The following is an 18845-nucleotide window of genomic DNA, read 5'->3' as shown; positions in this document are numbered from 1 at the left end:
CATGGGGTAGGGCCAGAAGGCAGCCTCAGGTACCATTCCTCCCCAGGTATCATCTTCCTTGTTCTTTGAACAGAGCCCTCAGTGGGGCCTGGGCCTTGCTGATTAGGCCAGGCTAGCTGACCAGCCAGCCTCAGACCCACCCCTCTGCCTCCCTCCACAGCGCTGGGATTGCAAACACACACCACCATGCCTGGTTTCTCATGCAGGGGCTGGGGCTGGAAGCACTTTATTACCTGAGCTACTGCCCTGTGCTCCCTTTCTCCTGGTTCCATTTATTCCTGTGACCTCCCCCTAAGAGCCACAAACATGAAGTTTATATGTCTTAAAATACACTGAATACAACTTCACAGTTATTTTCTGAGTTAAAAAAAAAAAGCAAGCACACTTAGTGTTTCTCTCTCTTAAAATATAACTCCATACTCACTGACCCCAAATCAGATGAATGTATTTGTTACGTTTCTGCAGCCTCCATGGGTTAGCTCAGTGGTTGCCAGTCTTGTCTGCACATTAGGGTCCCACAGGATCTTGTGACTGTGCTCACGACCAGACCACTTCTAAACCAGTATCTGAGGTGGGACCCGGCCTCAGCCTCTGGAGTTCTCGGGTGATCCCAGGGTGTGGACAAGTTTGAGAAGTACTGGGTTCGTTTTCTGTTCCTTCCACAGTATCTCAGCTGCTTCTGCACTAGAATAACTGAGCGTTTTCTAAATAATCCCATGGCTCAGGCCTGCCCTGGGCGTGGCCTGAATGTGTGTAAAGTGTAGGCTGCATTAGGAGTCCTTATCTAGAGGACCCTGGTCCACTGGTAATCCTTGGATTGGGCTAACTCTAGTCCCCAGCACCAAATGCTCTCCTTGGGTTAGAGTACTTTCTCTTTATGGTTTGAAAATTCCTGTCTTCTCTGTCGACTTCCTTTGCAAGCTAAATATGGAGAGGTGTGTGTCATGCTGATAAGTGTTTTCAATGTGCTCCGCCCTCAGTATGGGATTGTGCTGGACGCCGGGTCTTCGCACACCAACTTGTACATCTACAAGTGGCCGGCTGAGAAGGAGAACGACACGGGCGTGGTGCACCAGTTACAAGAATGTCAAGTGAAAGGTGAGACGGAGGCCAGGGAAGAGGGAAGACCCAAGAGCGAAGGAGCCGGCACTGAGCCGAGTGAGGGACGCGGTGGAGCCAGCGTTGCTATTTTACGGTCACTATAAAATGACTTTGAGCCAGGCCTAGTAGCGCAGGCTGGTGAGCAGGAGGGTCACAAGCTTCAGGCCAGCCTGGACCACAGAGTGAGTTCATGGTCAGTCCGGACAGCGTAGTAGGACTCTGCCTCAAACAAGTCGTAGATGTAGCTCAGCAGTAGACGTTTGTCTTACATGGTTAATCCCTATTACTGAAAATAACAACAACAACAACAATAATATTGAAATCAATCTTTGAAAAATAAGCAAATTTAAAAATAGCTGAAGGTGTTGAAGGTGTGACTCAGTGGTGTTGTGCAGGCTTAATAGTCGTGATATCCTAGGTTAAATTCCCAGACACACACACGCACGCACGCACGCACGCACGCACACACACACACATAAAAAGAATTGAACAATAATAGTTCTCATCAATAGGGCTCTTCTATGTGTTCCACACTAAGAACTCAACACGTGTTTTCTCACTTTCAGGATCGGCTGGGTGAGTAGCAGCAGTCATGCTTTAAAAAAAGATGAGGGCAGCAAGATTAAGACAGGTCATGCCACTTGTTTCAAGTGACTTAGACTGGCAACTGATGGAGCTGGCTGTCAGACCCACATCTGGGTCAGTGATTCTTCGACCCAGAACTACAGGGTAGGGATGGGAGGGGGCTCTTAGAGCGTGGATGTAGGGCCCCCTACTATCAGAGTTCCTTGAGTCAACAGATCTGGCCTGGAGCCTGGGGATTTACATTTCCAAAAGTCACCAGGTACTTCTGATGGTATGGTCTCCGGCTCTCTTCATTTTTACACTCAGATCTGCAACTTGGAGGAACATCTCAAACACTTTTGGTCTCTTTAGAGGCAGAGAAGAGCAGACCACAGACTTTTAGGGCTGGGGTCATTTAAATCTTGTTTTCCAGGGAAGGAAAAAAAAGCCTGGAGGGTTAGTGCCCCATGAGTGGCAAGAATCTAGCTGGTGATCCAGGCCCCTAGCTGTGCTGTAGGCCCCAAAGAAGTGCTGCTTTACACGCTGATAACCACCCCCCTGCCACCTAAGTCAATTTTAAGGTCGCACCTGGAGGATGGTTGACTGCTCGGCTCCCTGACTTGCTCTATCCTGCTCTCCACCATGCCCCAGACACCACATCTTACCACGATCCCTGTGATCATTGTCTCTTGGCCTTTGGAGCCAAGAACATACTGTTTCTTTTCAAGCAAATAAACTAGATTCCAGAAGAGAACTGGCTTTTTATCTGATGGTCTGGAGCTTCCACTGATTTTTGTAATTTGCCAAGGGACTAAGCGTGGATAAAGAGAGAATGCCGTTCTGCCTGGAGCCTCTTAGGCCTCGCAGCTGCAATGAGGCAACGCTCCGTGAGTTCCTAGAAGTTCCACCCTTCACTACACAGACTGCCCTCCATTTTAAAATAAAACAAAACATTACAGCAGATGTCTTTCTTCTGAGACTCATCCCATGAATGCAGGTGTCTGGCCCAACAAGTACAGGAGTTCTCCTCCAAACAGAGGTAACAAAACAAAGAACAATTTCCTGGGTCAGAAATGAGCTGCTAACACAGCATAGAGCGTCTCATGATGTTAAGCAAGCAGGCTGTTTAAAAGCCCATTTGAATAATCACCTTGAAAGCAGATTCTTGCTAGGAAGCACTCTGGAATTCACCTCCGAGTGAGATGGAAACATGGCAGTATTAAACTCAGAAATCTCAGGAGTCTGGCTCAGTACTCACCATAGCAACCATTAGTTTGCTCTAAAACTGGAATAACAGTCTTAGTAGGGAGGCAGGGTGCCCGAGCGGAAAAGACTCAGGATACGCAGATTCTGTTTCTGTTTATTTTAACAAAGGAAGAAACCACATAAATTTTGGGGCACACTCTATGACATAGCTAGCTGGTGACACGGTCTGTCTTTTCAGGAAAAGCCAGTGTGTCAGATGTGTTATTTCAACGTTTACGCTAAATGTCATCTTCACCTTGGCCCTCTAGGAACTAACGTTGCTAATTACAACTCAGTGGCAGGATCATCCAAAAGTGGCTAACAGAGAGGCCACTGTAGTGTCAGAGGATAGTGCTCAATTTTATGTGAAATTGCACCATCTTGTGGCTAAACTGTTGAACACCAGGCTGTACCGGCAAGGTTTAAAAATTACATCCTAAGCAATACCATACTATTAGCTACTTTTCTCACTGCTATGATGACATACTTGAGAGAGAAACTTAAGGAAGAAGTACTTACATTGGCTCTTGGTTCTAAGGGAAACAGTTCGTCATGGTCGGGAAGCATGGCCGACAGGAGTTTTTTACATCTGGGCAGATCAGGAAGCAGCGAAGGGCCTCACCCAGCTTTCTCCTTTCCCCCTTTTTTGTTCAGTCTAGAACCCAGTCTACCCCAAGGTAGAGTGCTGCCCACATCTTTCCCCTCCAGGTAAAGCTCTCTCCAACCAGCCTCACAGACACACCCAAAGGGTACCTCGTTCATTCACTAGGTACTTCTTACTGCCATTAAGTTGACAATCAATTATTATTATTATTATTATTTTTTTTTTTTTCGAGACAGGGTTTCTCCGTGTAGCTTTGGAGCCTGTCCTGGATCTCGCTCTGTAGACCAGGCTGGCCTCAAACTCACAGAGATCCGCCTGCTTCTGCCTCCCGAGTGCTGGGATTAAAGGCGTGCACCACCACCACCACCTGGCTGACAATCAAAATTAATCACTGTTCCCTCTAAATAACACAGCATAATGTGGGTCATATGGAGAAGTGTTTCCTTCCATTTTCTTAGCAAGCAGTTTTCTTTGATATGGTCAAGGTATGCCCCACACATTTATTTATTTATTTGCTTGTTTATTTATTTATTTTTTAAGATTTTCATCTTCTGTATCTTTCCTTAGGTCCTGGAATCTCAAAATATGCTCAGAAAACAAATGAACTAGGCACATACTTGGCCGAATGCATGAAAATGTCCACGGAATTGATTCCAGCATCTAAGCAGCGTGAGACACCTGTTTACCTGGGAGCCACGGCTGGCATGCGCTTACTTAGGTAGGGCAGCATGTAGACTAGGGAACTAGGAGCTAGAGGCAGTGCCAGGGCACCTAGGATTATGGGACTTAGAGCTACCTCACACACCAGATCCTGTGCTAAGAAATGTCTTATTAAGTATATATAATGGTAAGTTTTAAGTGTCTCCCTTGGGGAAGTCAAAGGGGACAGAGTATTGAAGAGGAAGATGTACTCCGAAATTCGGGACTGAAGATAGAATCAGTCAACATCTGGGAGGAAGAAGGCAAAAGGAGACCCATCAATATCCCAAGACAAGTAATTACAGCTAACGAATTGGCTGGTCACCCCATCAGTATCTGTGTGACTTGTTTACATCTTCTTCCATTCCTCCAGGGTGCTGTGAGTGTCTGCTCAGTCCACAATATGTGAGAAGGTGACTTTCCATGTGAGACCCAGCTGGAAGGTGCACCCTCTCACTCAGGAGCTCTCAGAGTTTCAGACTGGGTCTTGGGAACAATCACATCTTTATATGACAACCGTGAAGACTCCCTTTAGGTTTCAAGGTTTCAAACAGACCTAAAAACCTAAAATGCTAAGAGGAAGATTTTCCCAGTCTGGCTTCAGAGGAACTTGGGCATCTGTTAATCATTTCTACAGGCCTAACTGGCATCACTCAGAGTCTAAAGTATAAGCAAGCAGGGGCCACAGTGATGGCTAACACAGCACATCCCAGCTCCCAATATGGCCAGACAACACCAAGCTACCACCACAGCCATTAAAATACCTCTGATACTGTTTAAGCTAGGGAGCAAAGCCAAACTGGTACTTTGGAAAGATACATCTACTCAATGACTGGAGGATTTGGACTTGGAGGGGCCGAGCCAAAAGGATGACTCCTGTGAAAGCCATGCCCAGGGCTCTTATGTCCACTGTAGTGTGTTATATTCTCTAGCTGAAATGGATAGGTGTAACTATGAAGACAAAAAAAAATGATAACTTCATCTCTTCTTTTATGTAGAATGGAAAGTGAACAATCAGCAGACAGGGTCCTGGCTGCAGTGTCAAGAAGCCTTAGCAGCTACCCCTTTGACTTCCAGGGTGCCAAGATCATCACTGGCCAAGAGGAAGGTGCTTATGGGTGGATTACTATCAACTACCTGCTGGGCAGATTCATTCAGGTAAATATCTCACTCCAAGGAGGTGGTTCCTAGAGGGTCAATGCCATTGCTTCTTAGATAATATTTGGGTCTTTAGCAAAATGAATGATGGGCAGATGAGTGAATAAATGAATGAATATACTCCTACATTTGTAACCATCACTAGAGGTATATTTACTTTACTGTTACTACTGGAGAATATTGAAGCCATGTCTGCATCCCAGGGAGACACAGAGGAAATTGAAATCTGTTTTAAAGATGTTATTTTTATTTTTAAAAATTATGTATATGATATGCCTCTGTGTGGGTATGTGCACATGGGTACAAGTGCTTTCGGAAGTCCGAAGAGGCTGTCAGATCTCCTGAAACTGGAGTTACATGCAGTTGTGAGCCTCCCAATGTTAGGAAACGAATTCAAGTCCTCTGCAGGAGCAATATGTACACTTAGCTACTGAGCTTTCTCCAGCCCCCAAATCTGTTTCATTGAAGATCATTTTAATCTTATTTAAAGTAAGACTAACTGGACAGAGACTGAGTGAGACTGAGGCAGGAGAATTGCAAGTTGGAGTCCAGCCTGAGCAACATAGTAAAACAACGCAAAATGAAACAGTATTTGCTAAGCAAGGAGTGCTTAGCACTCTTCTCGTGGTGTAGCTCAACTCTCAGCACAGCCACATGTGGCACATTATCACCCCTATTAGCACCCCCCCACCCCCCCCACCCTTGCCAATGATGCTTAAAAATAGAATCTTTTCTGGCCCAGGTAGCTGGTGACTGAGTGGGGATTTGCTCTCGTTTGTGAGCCGTGGGTTTCCTGGCCTTACATTGCTGTTCCCTGAGCTTGGTCTTCAAATCCCTCTTGCTGGCTGCCGATTTGGGAATCCATAGTGGGTTTTCCCCCACTCTCGGACCCTGGACCTCTGTCTTTAGGAGGTAGGATGTCCAGAGACTTCTAGCACTGTCCTTTCTTTCAGAAACAGAGTTGGCGAAGCCTCATCTCAAGAGACCATCAGAAACAGGACACGTTTGGCGCTTTGGATCTCGGAGGCGCCTCTACACAAATCACCTTTGTGCCCCTCAACAGCACTATAGAGGCCCCAGAAAACTCTCTACAATTTCGCCTCTATGGTGAGGACTACACTGTGTACACACACAGCTTCCTGTGCTACGGGAAGGACCAGGCACTCTGGCAGAAACTAGCCAAGGACATTCAGGCAAGTGCACCCGAGTTCAGTTCTGCCCTGCCCACATCTGGTCCTCAGCCCCCACATCCTGTTATCCCCCTTTGTAATCCAGCAATTGGTCTGAAGCTGGGCACTGCACTTTCCAACCCTTCTCAGGCAGGACACCAAACTACATCTGGTGGCCCCCTGTGATTGCTCCACCAGACGTCCTCTCCCATGTTTGTTTACTGCACTGTCTCTAAGGACATCACTCAGATCTTTTCTTGGGAATTAATTTCTGGCCCCAGTGGTGTTGATAAATGCAAACTGCACGCTAGAGTATTGTTTGGGGGAGGACTGGCCATTTGTAAGTTTGTCTACACCATTTTTCAATCAGAGAGAATTAAATAAAAAAACAAAACAAAACACTGCAGGGAAAATACAGAATTTGTCAATCAGCACTTTAAAAATTGTCCCCAGATGTTTTCTGCATTTTTGAATTCGGGAATAAATACTTGATGTAATGAGAATACTGGACACACCCTGGCAAATATACACAGAGGGAAGTTGTCACATCCAGCTGTCCTGTCTCTAGGAAAGGACAGTCCTCCACTCTCTTAGAGTTCTTAGTTCTGAAAACTATCATCACCAAGACTGCCATCCTGAAGCAGGTGCAGTTGAGAGGTGCCCCCACACCCCAGAGTCCACACTGCTTTTATCCATAGCATCTCTCTTTTTGTCTTGGGTTTTTTTTTTTTTTTCATTGCTGGGATAAAAGCCCTGAGGCATCTTCCCATTTTCCTGAAGCTTCCAGTCTGCTTGGGGAGGAGAAGGGACCGCATGTGGACACAGCCACACCCAGGCTGGAGTCTCGGGACACTTGTCCTTGTGAACCTGCTCCTCATCTGTGTGCTGTGCACTAAGAGCCCATGGACATTCCCAGTTCATGGCATTTCCGGGTTCAGGCATAAATACTCTGATACATCATATGCCGTGCCTGGGGCCTTGTCTATAAACCTTCTTTTAAAAACTTATTCTCAAGAGTGATTGATAAAGCTAGGACAGGGGACATGAGGATGCTGTTCTGAGTACGATCATTTGGCATCCAAGTGCTTCTTCCGTTCAGGTTTCAAGTCACGGGACCCTCAGGGATCCATGCTTTCACCCGGGATACCAGAAGGTAGTGAATGTAAGTGAACTCTACGGCACCCCCTGCACCAAGAGATTTGAAAAGAAGCTGCCGTTTGATCAGTTTCAAATCCAGGGCACTGGAGACTATGAAGAGTGCCAGCAGAGCATCCTCGAGCTCTTCAATGACAGCTACTGCCCTTACTCCCAGTGTGCCTTCAACGGTGTCTTCTTACCACCCCTCCATGGGAGTTTTGGGGTAAGTTTGTGAAATGATGAGATGTGTGGTTAGAGTGGTTAGGATTACAAGTTGTACAAGATGTGCCTATAAAGTATTTAAATAATATAAACTTCTTTTCTCACACGTAATCCTGTCTTGATACAACTCCGTGTTGGTTACTTTGGCCTAACAATGTCAGTATTTAGGATCACCTTCCCCGTCACCTTCCCCATTATCTTCTTGATTTTTCTCATGGTGCCAAGAGGGTGGCTAGCGCTCCAAGCATCCCATCTTCACCAGCCAAGTCAAGGTAGGAAGGAGAGTGACGGCGAGAGGTTGCTCTCCGTGCATCTCTCATGCACCGGACAACAGACACCTGTCAGGGTCTGTTGGCCAGACCTTGGTGAAACGCACATCTTGAAGCCATCTGATAAAGGGAATGAGTAGTATGTTTGGCTTAGGTTAATTATTGTTTGTTTCTTCAACCTGGGTAAAATGAGAGTTCCACAAGCATGCTCCCTCAGAGCCGGCTGCAAGTGACGCGCAGCAAACCTGGGCCCTTAGCGCTAAGCACACAAATAAGGATGTCAGAGCAGCAGCAGCAGCCATGGGATGTCTCCACCGAGGGATTTCTCCTCTAAGAAACATGTAGGAAGCAGAAAATCGGGAACCACCAAGGGAGAACTTAAATAAACACCCGTTTCATTAATAATAATTTCAGTAATAATTATAAATAAGCATCCCTCAAAGTTTGGAGGAATGAGGGATTATTGGATCCTGACTCCCAATTTCCTCTTTTCCTAATCACTCCAGAATAAGACAGTGTTGGTGCTGAAGAGGAAGAGATGCCTCTTGATCTATTAATTATTCAAGCTGCCTGTTTGTTTCCTGAGACCACGCACTACTGTGATCACAGTTAGGAAGTACATTGTAAGAGTTACCTACCATCCACCCAGTACCAACTACAAAGCAATGGTTACAGATATATTCATTGTCCACAATACTGATCAAAGGCCCAGGCCTTGGTCTTCCTTTCTTCCTTTTCAGAAAGCAGAACAGGTGACAAGGGGAGATTCAGCTACCCCTGGATCCCACATGAGAGGGGTTTGTTCGCTTGTGTGCAAAGTCTGCACGTCCTATCTAATGTCACACAAAGAGCTGCAGGGAGCGAGCAGAGGGTCTGTTGTCATCAGGACTGACTGAACCCCTGTCCTGTGAACTGTGGGTGCTCTCAGTTCTCGTGGCCTCTGAGGAAATAATGGGGAGAGCCATGGACCCAGGCCTGCCTTGTGGTGAGTCCACAGCTTTCCCCTCCGCAGGCTCCTGGGATGAGTACAGCACCAGCAATGGCTGCTGAGCAGTTGGTCAGCTGTTGGCATCAATTCCAACCTGAAACCTGGCTTGGATGCCATGTGGCCGAACTGGTACTAGCTTCCTGCCATGGAGCTTTTGGGGGACCAAGGGACCTTCCTTGGCTTGAGAGAAACTTTTAGAAGAGGAAGAAAGGGGACACAAGAGGGAGGCATATGGCTAAGGTCTCTGGAGATGGCCCAGGGCTTTTTCGTTCTGGTTGGAGCCGAGAAGGATAAATCTAAAGGAAAATGAACGGACTCCTGTGGGAAAGAATGCGTCCCTGTTTCCAGAGCCAGTTAGCCCGGAGTTGTGCAGCACAGAGCATTTGTGGAGGGGGAACCTTTGCTGCAACTAGTCAGCCTGATGTTCTGTATCTCACTGAAAATGCAGTATTAAAATTAGTCTGTGTTCTCTAGTCTGGCTACGCTGTGGCCTTGGCACCTAGATTGAATCTAATGTCAAAGCAAAGTAGAAACACCAAGAGGAAAGAGAGAACATCTGTTGAGAATTATTGATGAGGTAATTTAGAAATTGTTGCTTAAGAACGCTTTGTACAATTTACATAAACAAGAAAGAGCAGAAATAGAGAAGTATAATGAAAGCTCATTTAAAATGCTTTACATGCATGGGTGGTGCCCCGCTGGTCAATGAGCAACACGATTGAAAATCCACATACAACAATTTAAAAATTACTTAAGAATTTATTAATAGGTCCTTTTTAATTTTGAATCAGCAATTTATTAAGTTGTCCAGGCTGGCCTTTTCCTTGCAAGCCTCCTGCCTCCAACTGCTAAGTAGTTAGTTGGGATGATGGACATGTGCCACCAGATGTTCCTTCCTTCCTCCTCCCCCTCTTCTCTCCCCATTGTCCTCCTTTTCCTCCTTCTTTGAAAGAAATCAGGTTTGTACACACTTATTAAAAATTAAAAATGAAGTTCTCAAAGAATCTCAATGTGACCAGCCATGAAACAATCTAAAGTCTTTCAAGGTCCAGTGAGAAAGTCAAAGCTTACAAAGACACATCTGTTGTTACCGAACAGAGACATCCTTAGGGAAAATGCCCAAAGCCCCATGCTGCCTAGACAATGCTGTTCTCATTATCTGGTCAAGGGGAAAATCCAACACCTAAGATCTCAGCTTCTTTGCCTCTTACTGCCAAGGCTTCCTGCTCCCCTTCTGTGGTTGGACCATTGGATGTGTAAGACTGGCCGACATTTCTCTGGCTGTCACCCCTGTCCAGCCTCAGTATGCATGGGACCTCAGCTGTTGGACCAGCCACTGCTGTCCTTGTCATCTTGTGGTTCTGAGTTTTCTGGGCTCCTGTGTCAGTAGTTGAAGTGAGGTGAAACTGACCTGGAGGGGACTTGCTGGCCTTGGGGCTGTATTACCAGACAACAGTTTAAACCGGAAATACAAGAAAAATTAAGGTTAAAAAATGAAGTCTTCTTCCATACAAATGTACCATGTGTCATACAAATGACTAATGCATACAGTTACTTATTTTTGTTAAGATATGAGTTCTGTATAAACAAAGTTTTTAAAATTATGCATCTTTAAAGAAACTGCCACTGGGTTTATTTTAGCTGAAATTGAAGCAGACAGCTTGTTTACATTACAGGATTGCCAGTAGAGGGTTCCCTTGTCGTTCGAGCTGGAACTGAGCTCTGGGAGGGTTCTAGTCGATGGCCCCGTATGTTGGACACAGCCTGAAACTACATTCTGCTCCCACAGGCGTTTTCAGCTTTCTACTTTGTGATGGATTTTTTTAAGAAGATGGAAAAAGACAGTGTCTCCTCTCAGGAAAAGATGACTGAGATCTTAAAAAAATTTTGCTCAAAGCCTTGGGAGGAGGTAAGTGACCAGAAATCACAACTGTGAAATTGGCCTTGTACCCACAAAGTCATGGAGGATGTGAACATATACATGACCTCATGCTGATTTGACAAAGGTCCAGCAAATGTGTTAGAGAAGGCTAGAGAGTGAGCCTGGGAATGTCTTTATCATCATGATGTTCCTGATGATTTAAGCAATGTCCTGCGTTTCTCACTTAACGCACAGTTTTGCAACAAGCAGCTGCTCCTGTGGAATTAGTAGCTTCTCTAACTCAGCCATTGCTTCTTCAGTTCAGTTGTCATGGTTGTCATGGATACAGCATGACTGCCAGGGCCTTTACTGTTAGGTCAGAAGAAGGAAGAAGCAGATACATCTATCTTTTTGCAGGGTTGAAAAAGACAATCCCAGAAGTCCCTCATCAAAAATAAAGTCATCCCTTTATTTTATTTTAAAGATTTATTTATGTATATGAGTGCTCTGTCTTCCTGTAGGTTTGCACAACAGAAGAGGACATTAGATCACATTATAGAGGGTTGTGAGCCACCATAGGGTTGCTGGGAATTGAACTCAGGACCTCTGGAAGAGCAACTAGTGCTTTTAACTACTGAGCCACCTCTCAGTAGTTTATTTATTTATTTATTTTGAGACAGGGTTTCTCTTGTGTGGCTTTAGAGCCTTTTCTGAAAATCACTCTGTAGCCCAGGCTGGCCTCTAACTCACAGAGATCTACCTGCCTCTGCCTCCCTAGTGCTGGGATTAAAGGCCTGCACCACCACCTCTTGGCCCCATCCCTTTATTTTTAAAAACTGACTTTTCTATTGTTTTTATCTTATTTTTAATTGACACATTTTATGGTATACAATATGTTATTTCAATGTTATATATGTACCATGCACATATCATACACAATAATGGTCATAATTATCACCATTAATCATGTACCATTTATTTGTGGTGAGCAATCAACCTTTTCTAAGGTTTTATTATGAATGGCCAACTTTTCAATATTCCATAAGAAGATAATTCAGTATTTGTCTTTTTTGTGATTGGTTTATTTGACTTAACAAAATGTTCTCCAGGTTCATCTGTATTGTACAAAATGGCAGATTTCATTCTTTATGTGGGGTGTGGGGGGGGTGGGGGAACTAACTAGCATTTTATTTTCTGTACAGCTTCATTTTCTTTATGTATTTACCTCCAGACATAGGTTAATTCCCTATCTGTTCTGTTCTGGATTGTGCTGCAATAAATGAAAATTCAAGTGTTTCTCCGACATTAATTTTATTTCCTTTAAATATTCACACACTAGTGAATTGCTGGGTCATGCAGAACTACTTGGTAATTTTTGAGGAAGCTTTGTACTGTTTTCCGTAATGACAATACTGTTTCTGCTCTGTTAACAGTGTGTCAGGGTTCCTTTGACGATATTAGTTATGCTGATCCATGTACTTAGAGGGCTTCCCATCTAGTGTCTTCTTCAGTGTGAAAGTTTTTCTTGCAGTATTCACTCAGCTTTCTGGTTAGCTTTTTCCTAGGTTGGTTTTTTGTTTGTGGAGGTAACTGTGAGTGGGATTGTTTTCTTGATTATTTTTGTCTGTAAGGTCATTTTTTGATGTATAGCAAAGGTACTGATTTTTTTTGTTTATTTTGTATCCTACTACTTTGACTAAATTATAACATCGAAGTGTTTTCTGATAGTGTTTGCTCTGTTGAGTATCAATCAGATCAGAAGAACAAGAATGGAATGCTATATTTTATCAAAAGATTTTTTAATGTATCTGTTGAGATGATTGTATTTTTGTGCCTGATTTTGTTCATATCTGTCTTATATTTATTGATTTCCATGTGTTGAACCATTCTCACATCTTTAGAATGAAACCAAACTTGATCATGGTGCATGGTGTTCATAATGTTTTATTGAATTTGATTTGCAAGAAAAGCCAAATGATGAATTCTACTAAACCTTTAAGGAAGAACCAAATGAATCACTCCATACAATAAATAGGAAGTGATGCTTCCAAACTCATTCTGCAACTTCAGTGTGACATCAATAACAAAACTAGATGGAGGAAAAAGGAAGGCAGGGGAGGGAGGTACCAATTTTCTTGATGAACACAGATGCAAAAATGTTCAGCTTTTCTTTCATTCAGTGTGATATTGGATGCTAGTTTGCCTAATAGATGTCTTTATTATATTGGGGTCTGTTCCTTGTATACCCTATTTATTAAGTGTTTTTATTATGAAGACATACTGGATCTAATAGAATGTTTTCCCCTGCATTTATTAGATCGCAGTCAGAAAGGGTTTACTGATGGCACATTTCGTTCGTTTAATGGGCACGATCTTGAAAATAATGGGCACGGAAATATTGCATATGGAATGTTCGGCACACTTCTGAGTACACAATACGTGTTTAACAGATGGTAGTTGTCTCTTAACTCATGGTGGACAGAAGGAAAGGCCCATCTGAGAAATACAGCAGTAGACAGACCCGTGTGCTGAGCTGGTGGTATCCTGGCCACCTGCCCTCTTGGTAGGAAAGAGCTGAGCCAACTGTGAGCTTTTTGGCTATGTTTCCAGCAGCTAGAGTGGGTAAGGTTAAGGAGTGGCAGGCATCTCTTACTCTCTTCTCTAGAGAACAGGATGAATGAAAAGACTCAGTGAGACAACTGCTTTGTACAATGTGGGTATGAATGAACTGGAGAGTAAGACCTGAACACGGAAGGTGGATGTCAGCATGTTCAGTATGATCAGCAAGGTGCCTCTGAAAGTGTCTTCCAAGGCTGTTTCTGTCGTGTGTGTGTGTGTGTGTGTGTGTGTGTGTGTGTGTGTGTGTGTGAGACAGAGATAGATAGATAGATAGATAGATAGATAGATAGATAGATAGATAGATAGATACAGACAGACAGACAGACAGACTGACGGACTGACAGACAGAGACAGAGAAACAGAATCATCAAGTGAAAACGTAGATCCTGAGTTGGTATCTCTGGGGTAAAGAATGATACCTTCCTAAGGGATGCTGATGCTGTCTGTCCTCCTAGGACTAACCTGAATGATACGGCTTTGTTGGACATTATTTCCTTAAGATGCCTCTAGAGGCTCCACACTAACGACTTGGTGAAAAGTGTGTAAGAAACTCTGCTTAAACAGAGAATAATGGACTTCCTTCAGAGGATACTTTCACAACCTTTAATACTCTAATACAATTGTTGAGTTACTCGAAGCGTAAGGGTTGGAATGAGATGCTGAAGCTGACTGTTTCTGAAACTCCCAGACAGAAGGAACTACTTGTCCCTAGAATACTAACTGTTCTCACCAAGAGCCCTGAGGAAGAAAAGCTTCCTTGGGAGACCCTAACTGAAAACCCTGCACCCTCTAAGGAGTGATGCACCATCCCCACAGCCTGTGGGAGAGCCTGACCCTCAGACCCACGTGAGCTGGGGGCTTCCTTGACTCTGTATTGGATCTGGCAGTGAAAAGGAGCCACAAAGAGAGGCTTGTTCTACAGCTTTGATATTTCCTTCATTTTACTTCTAGGTAAAAACATCTCATCCTACAGTAAAGGAGAAGTACCTGAATGAATACTGCTTCTCAGGTGCTTACATCCTCACCCTCCTTCTGCAAGGCTATAACTTCACAGGCAGTTCCTGGGACCAGATTCATTTTATGGGCAAGGTAACTTGGGAATCTGTTGGGGTGTGGAAGTTGGGTGGGAGTTGGTGGCAAAGCAGTTTTGAGCTTAGGAAAGGTGGGAGTCACCTGATTTAAGTTTTGACTTGGTGCCTATTCCACCATCCCCGCAGCTGGCATTGGTGTTAAGCCCTTCTAAGAACAGCAGACAGCTCTAATGATAGGTATTCACATTCTACGTTCCACCTTTCTGCACACACAACTGTAAATGGTTCTCAAAAAGTCAGTTTATTCACTTAATAATATTTCATTACCACTGTCCTGACTTCAGATTTCCCCAAAGGCGCGCCCCCCCCCCCCCCCCCCCCCCCCCCCCCCCCGTGATCCAGGTCGTGATGATCCCGGTTTCTTACCAGCCTTGCTAATGGGGCTGTTGCTTGGCAGCGGGATCTAGAGTGAGACCTGTGAAATAACCTCCCTGCTGTGCTTCACCACAGCGCCACCTGCAGGCATCCAGGAGTAAAAAAGCAAGCAGCTTTGCGGCCCCTGCTTGACGGGAAACACCACAGCATTCTCTGTTGCTAGCCCCATGTCTGCTAATGCCTAAAATATTTTACCACGTTTTTAAAATACAGTGATCTCAGACAAACCAAAACACAGAATCAGGACTGTGGCAGCTCCAGGGATACTCATGTGATAATACTGTCTTCCTTACGGATCTTGCTCATTCAAACGAACCCTTTCCTTGTTTTAACATCCCAGGCTTCCTTCCATTCTATAAGTCTGTTTCGTTTGTTAGAAGGACCTATGTTAAATTTGGTTGATACAGAGGGTAGTGTTGATTTATATTCTTGGAATGCTGCTGCGTGATCTGATGTCCCTAAGTCCGAGAGATGACTCCCTTAAATCTGGAGACTTCTTTGACATGTGCAGTCAGATAAAGTTTTCATCCCACATGGAGAGGAAAAACAGTCCTTTTACACATTATTGTCAATATGCATTAGGATTTGGAAGAAAAGGGTATTGTAAGTTGGCACAACCCTTTAGGAGATTTTTTTTTGACGATATGTGCTGAAAGTCTTAAAAATGTGTACATCATTTTGTTCTATTGTTCCATTACTTGGATACTAAGTAATTGGTTGGAATGGGTGAAAAGCAGTCCATGCTGGAAGTGATGATACAGAAATATGTTAAGACACTGGGGATAAAGTATTATTAAGTGAATTATCCCAGATACAATTTATTATCTACTTATTTATTTTATAAAAACAACAGCAACGTGCTCATAGAGGACCAGAAGGAAATGTCACAAAGAAACGACATCAGCAAGTCCTGAGTGGCACTGTGTGCAGAGGTTTGGGTTTCTTCTTAGGCTTGCCTGTGCTTGCTAATTCTCTGTGTCATCATGAACAGCTCTTATAATAGAACCTTTCCAAAATTATTATTCGAATATCACCTATATTACTGTAAGTTCTGAGTGACTGGAAATTATTTTTTCCAAAGGTGAGAAGGCCAGAGAATGTCTTATAATTTAGTAAGAATCCTTTATCAGCAGTGAGGCACACAGCCTTCCAACTTCATAAAGTTGACTTGCTGGAATTATTTCTCCCGGTTTTCTCCCATGAAGTCCTGGGTCTCTGTGGCTTCTCTGGCCCGGCAAGGATGTAAAAGGCACTAGCTAATCATTATTCCCTCATCTTTTTACCCGTTTCCTGTCACCTCTCACTTAGTTCCCTATCGTGAAATAGAAAGAATGTAGACCTCTCTCACGGTCTCTTTGAATTAAGTGCTCGCAGGCAGGTGAACCAGACAGCCATCCAGCAAACTTCCTGAACTTCTAGAATATAATGGTGAGGCTCCAGACCCTATTTTAATCATTTGCTTTGATTCCCCCTCCCCCTCATCATTCCCAATGTAGGGTATAAAGTTAATCTACTGTGTGAACTACACAAAGTGTTCTCTTGCTATTGGCTGCTCCGTGTTCCGGGTAGGGTTACGTGGATAATGCAGATTATCTTTTTGGATCATGAACAGTAAGACTTTCCCTACTCTTTGCAGATCGAGGACAGCAATGCAGGGTGGACTTTGGGCTACATGCTGAACTTGACCAACATGATCCCAGCTGAACAGCCATTATCTCCGCCTCTCCCTCACTCCACCTACATCAGCCTCATGGTTGTCTTCTCCCTGATCTTGGTTGCTGTGGCCATCACAGGCCTGTTCCTCTACAGCAAGCCTTCATATTTCCGGAAAGAGACGGTATAGCAGGAGCAGCTGAAATTTGCTGTCTGGAGTGAGACAGCAACTTGCCCAGGGAGTGTGTTCCTCCCTGCAGGGGGGTCCAGAGTCACCTTCCCTGCTTTTCAGGGACAGTCTAGACCAGCATGAAGCTTCCAAGGCTTTTGCTGAAGCCTTTCCTTAGGGACAGTCAACACCCTCTGCTGCAAGGACTTCCTGGTGACAGTCTCCTGTCTCTTCCAGCTGCTTTCTTTCTCCTTTGTCCTCTGTGCTTCTGATCATGACTTTCATGGTCTGTGCTTCAAAAAAGAACACAATCAACTTTGTCTCAAAGAACGAAGATTTTTGAGTGCCACACTGCCCTATTTGAACTGGTGAAAGAAGAAACTCAGAAACCATCTGAGTCATAGTTTGGGACTCCCCTTTCCCCCATTTCCTAAGAAAGCCACGCAGTGCCTTTGGAGAGAGGAGACACAAATCCATTCTAAGCCTTCCCTTTGGATAGGAGAATTTTCTTAAGTAGGTAAATATGTGCTAAAACCAAAGAGTTTTTGCAAAGGAGCCTATGTGCTTGGGCAGCTAATGTGATTCATCATCTGCTGAAAATAAGAATGGAAACACATTGTCTATTCCTGCATGATGCCAAAACCCTCTCAAGTAGAACACACAGACCAGAGGTTTTTGAAAAGTGGATGCACACATGGGCATTTAGGGGATATTATGTGACAGTAGTGTATGTGCTAGGAAGAAAACTACAGTCACCGCTCAGGACTGAGAAAATATACCCTCTAATGCATCTTCTAGAGTTTTGTGGTTTTTTTATGTTAAAATACACAGAACATAAATTTCACCATATTTACATTCAGCTCAATGCAACTGAGTAGCATTTAGTACATTTATAATGTTATACAATTATCATTCTTTTTTTTTTTTTTTGGTTTTTCGAGACAGGGTTTCTCTGTGTAGCTTTGTGCCTTTCCTGGGACTCACTTGGTAGCCCAGGCTGGCCTCGAACTCACAGAGATCCACCTGCCTCTGCCTCCCAAGTGCTGGGATTAAAGGCGTGCGCCACCACCGCCCGGCCACAATTATCATTCTTTTGAAGGTTTTGTTTCTAATTATGTGTATGTGTGGGTCTGTGCAGACGAGGACCGTGAACATGGTGGCCAGAGGAGGGTGTCAATCCCTTGGAGCTGGAGTTAGAAGCAACCAGTTGTGAGCTGTCCAGTGTGGGTGCTGGAAATGACACTGAGGTCCTCTGCAAGAGCAATATGTGCTCTTAACCTCTGAGCCACCTTTCCAGCTACGCCACCATTTTATAGCATTCTATAACCAAGAAGTTGGCTGGGGACAAGACCATACATGGGTTTTCTCAAACCACAAACCGTTCCATTGATAACTAAGTAGACCTGCTCCACAGAGATGGCTCACTGGGTTTGAAAGCCATACCACATCTTATTGTCCCAAGATTTAATTTAGTGAGGGGTGGCAGGTTTTTGCCCTGTTGTGGTATTTACACATCAAGTGTTGCTACCCCTCTGTTCTGCAACACATGCCTTATTTCCTTATTTCATGAAGTGTTTCGTGGAGGTAATGAATAAGTGGTTATGGACTTTTATTATGGAAAACTGAAGAGATCTTGTACCCTTCCTATGAGTATTGCTGCAAGAATTAACTGTTGAGCAGAGCTGAGCAGTGATGTATCCTCATCCTATCCCAAGCTGTCTGTCCATCTCTGATCTGGGGACTGACTACTCAGGAAGGAAAGTTTCCCATAAACTAGAAGCCAAGTGCCCCATATCTCTTGGGTAGTAAACTAGAAGCCAAGTGCCCCATATCTTTTGGATAGTCAAGTCATTTCTTCTTTTTGTAAGTCTCTTCTGTTATTCACAGTGGAAAGTGCTGACTAGATTGCTGGAGCTGCCAT

At 44.2% G+C, this 18845-nt stretch overlaps 1 protein-coding gene across 2 annotated transcripts in view; it reads left to right on the top strand.

Moving 5' to 3' along the window:
* The window catches only part of Entpd1 (ectonucleoside triphosphate diphosphohydrolase 1), a 117100-nt gene extending 99379 nt beyond the window's left edge, over positions 1-17721 (top strand). For both annotated transcript variants that reach the window (XM_052712344.1, XM_052712345.1), the window contains exons 3-10: positions 981-1098; positions 4082-4232; positions 5212-5371; positions 6325-6564; positions 7640-7900; positions 10946-11065; positions 14588-14725; positions 16739-17721. In XM_052712344.1, coding sequence (XP_052568304.1) covers positions 4144-4232; positions 5212-5371; positions 6325-6564; positions 7640-7900; positions 10946-11065; positions 14588-14725; positions 16739-16945 — 1215 coding nt within the window. In that variant the 5' untranslated portion in view covers positions 981-1098; positions 4082-4143 and the 3' untranslated portion in view covers positions 16946-17721. The remainder of the gene's footprint in view (positions 1-980; positions 1099-4081; positions 4233-5211; positions 5372-6324; positions 6565-7639; positions 7901-10945; positions 11066-14587; positions 14726-16738) is intronic.
* The last annotated feature ends 1124 nt before the right edge of the window (positions 17722-18845 follow it).

The sequence above is a fragment of the Peromyscus californicus genome, unplaced genomic scaffold (assembly GCF_007827085.1).
Source record: "Peromyscus californicus insignis strain IS unplaced genomic scaffold, ASM782708v3 Scaffold_4__1_contigs__length_199733344, whole genome shotgun sequence".
Taxonomy (NCBI): domain Eukaryota; kingdom Metazoa; phylum Chordata; class Mammalia; order Rodentia; family Cricetidae; genus Peromyscus; species Peromyscus californicus.
This window is presented reverse-complemented; position numbering and strand designations above follow the sequence as displayed.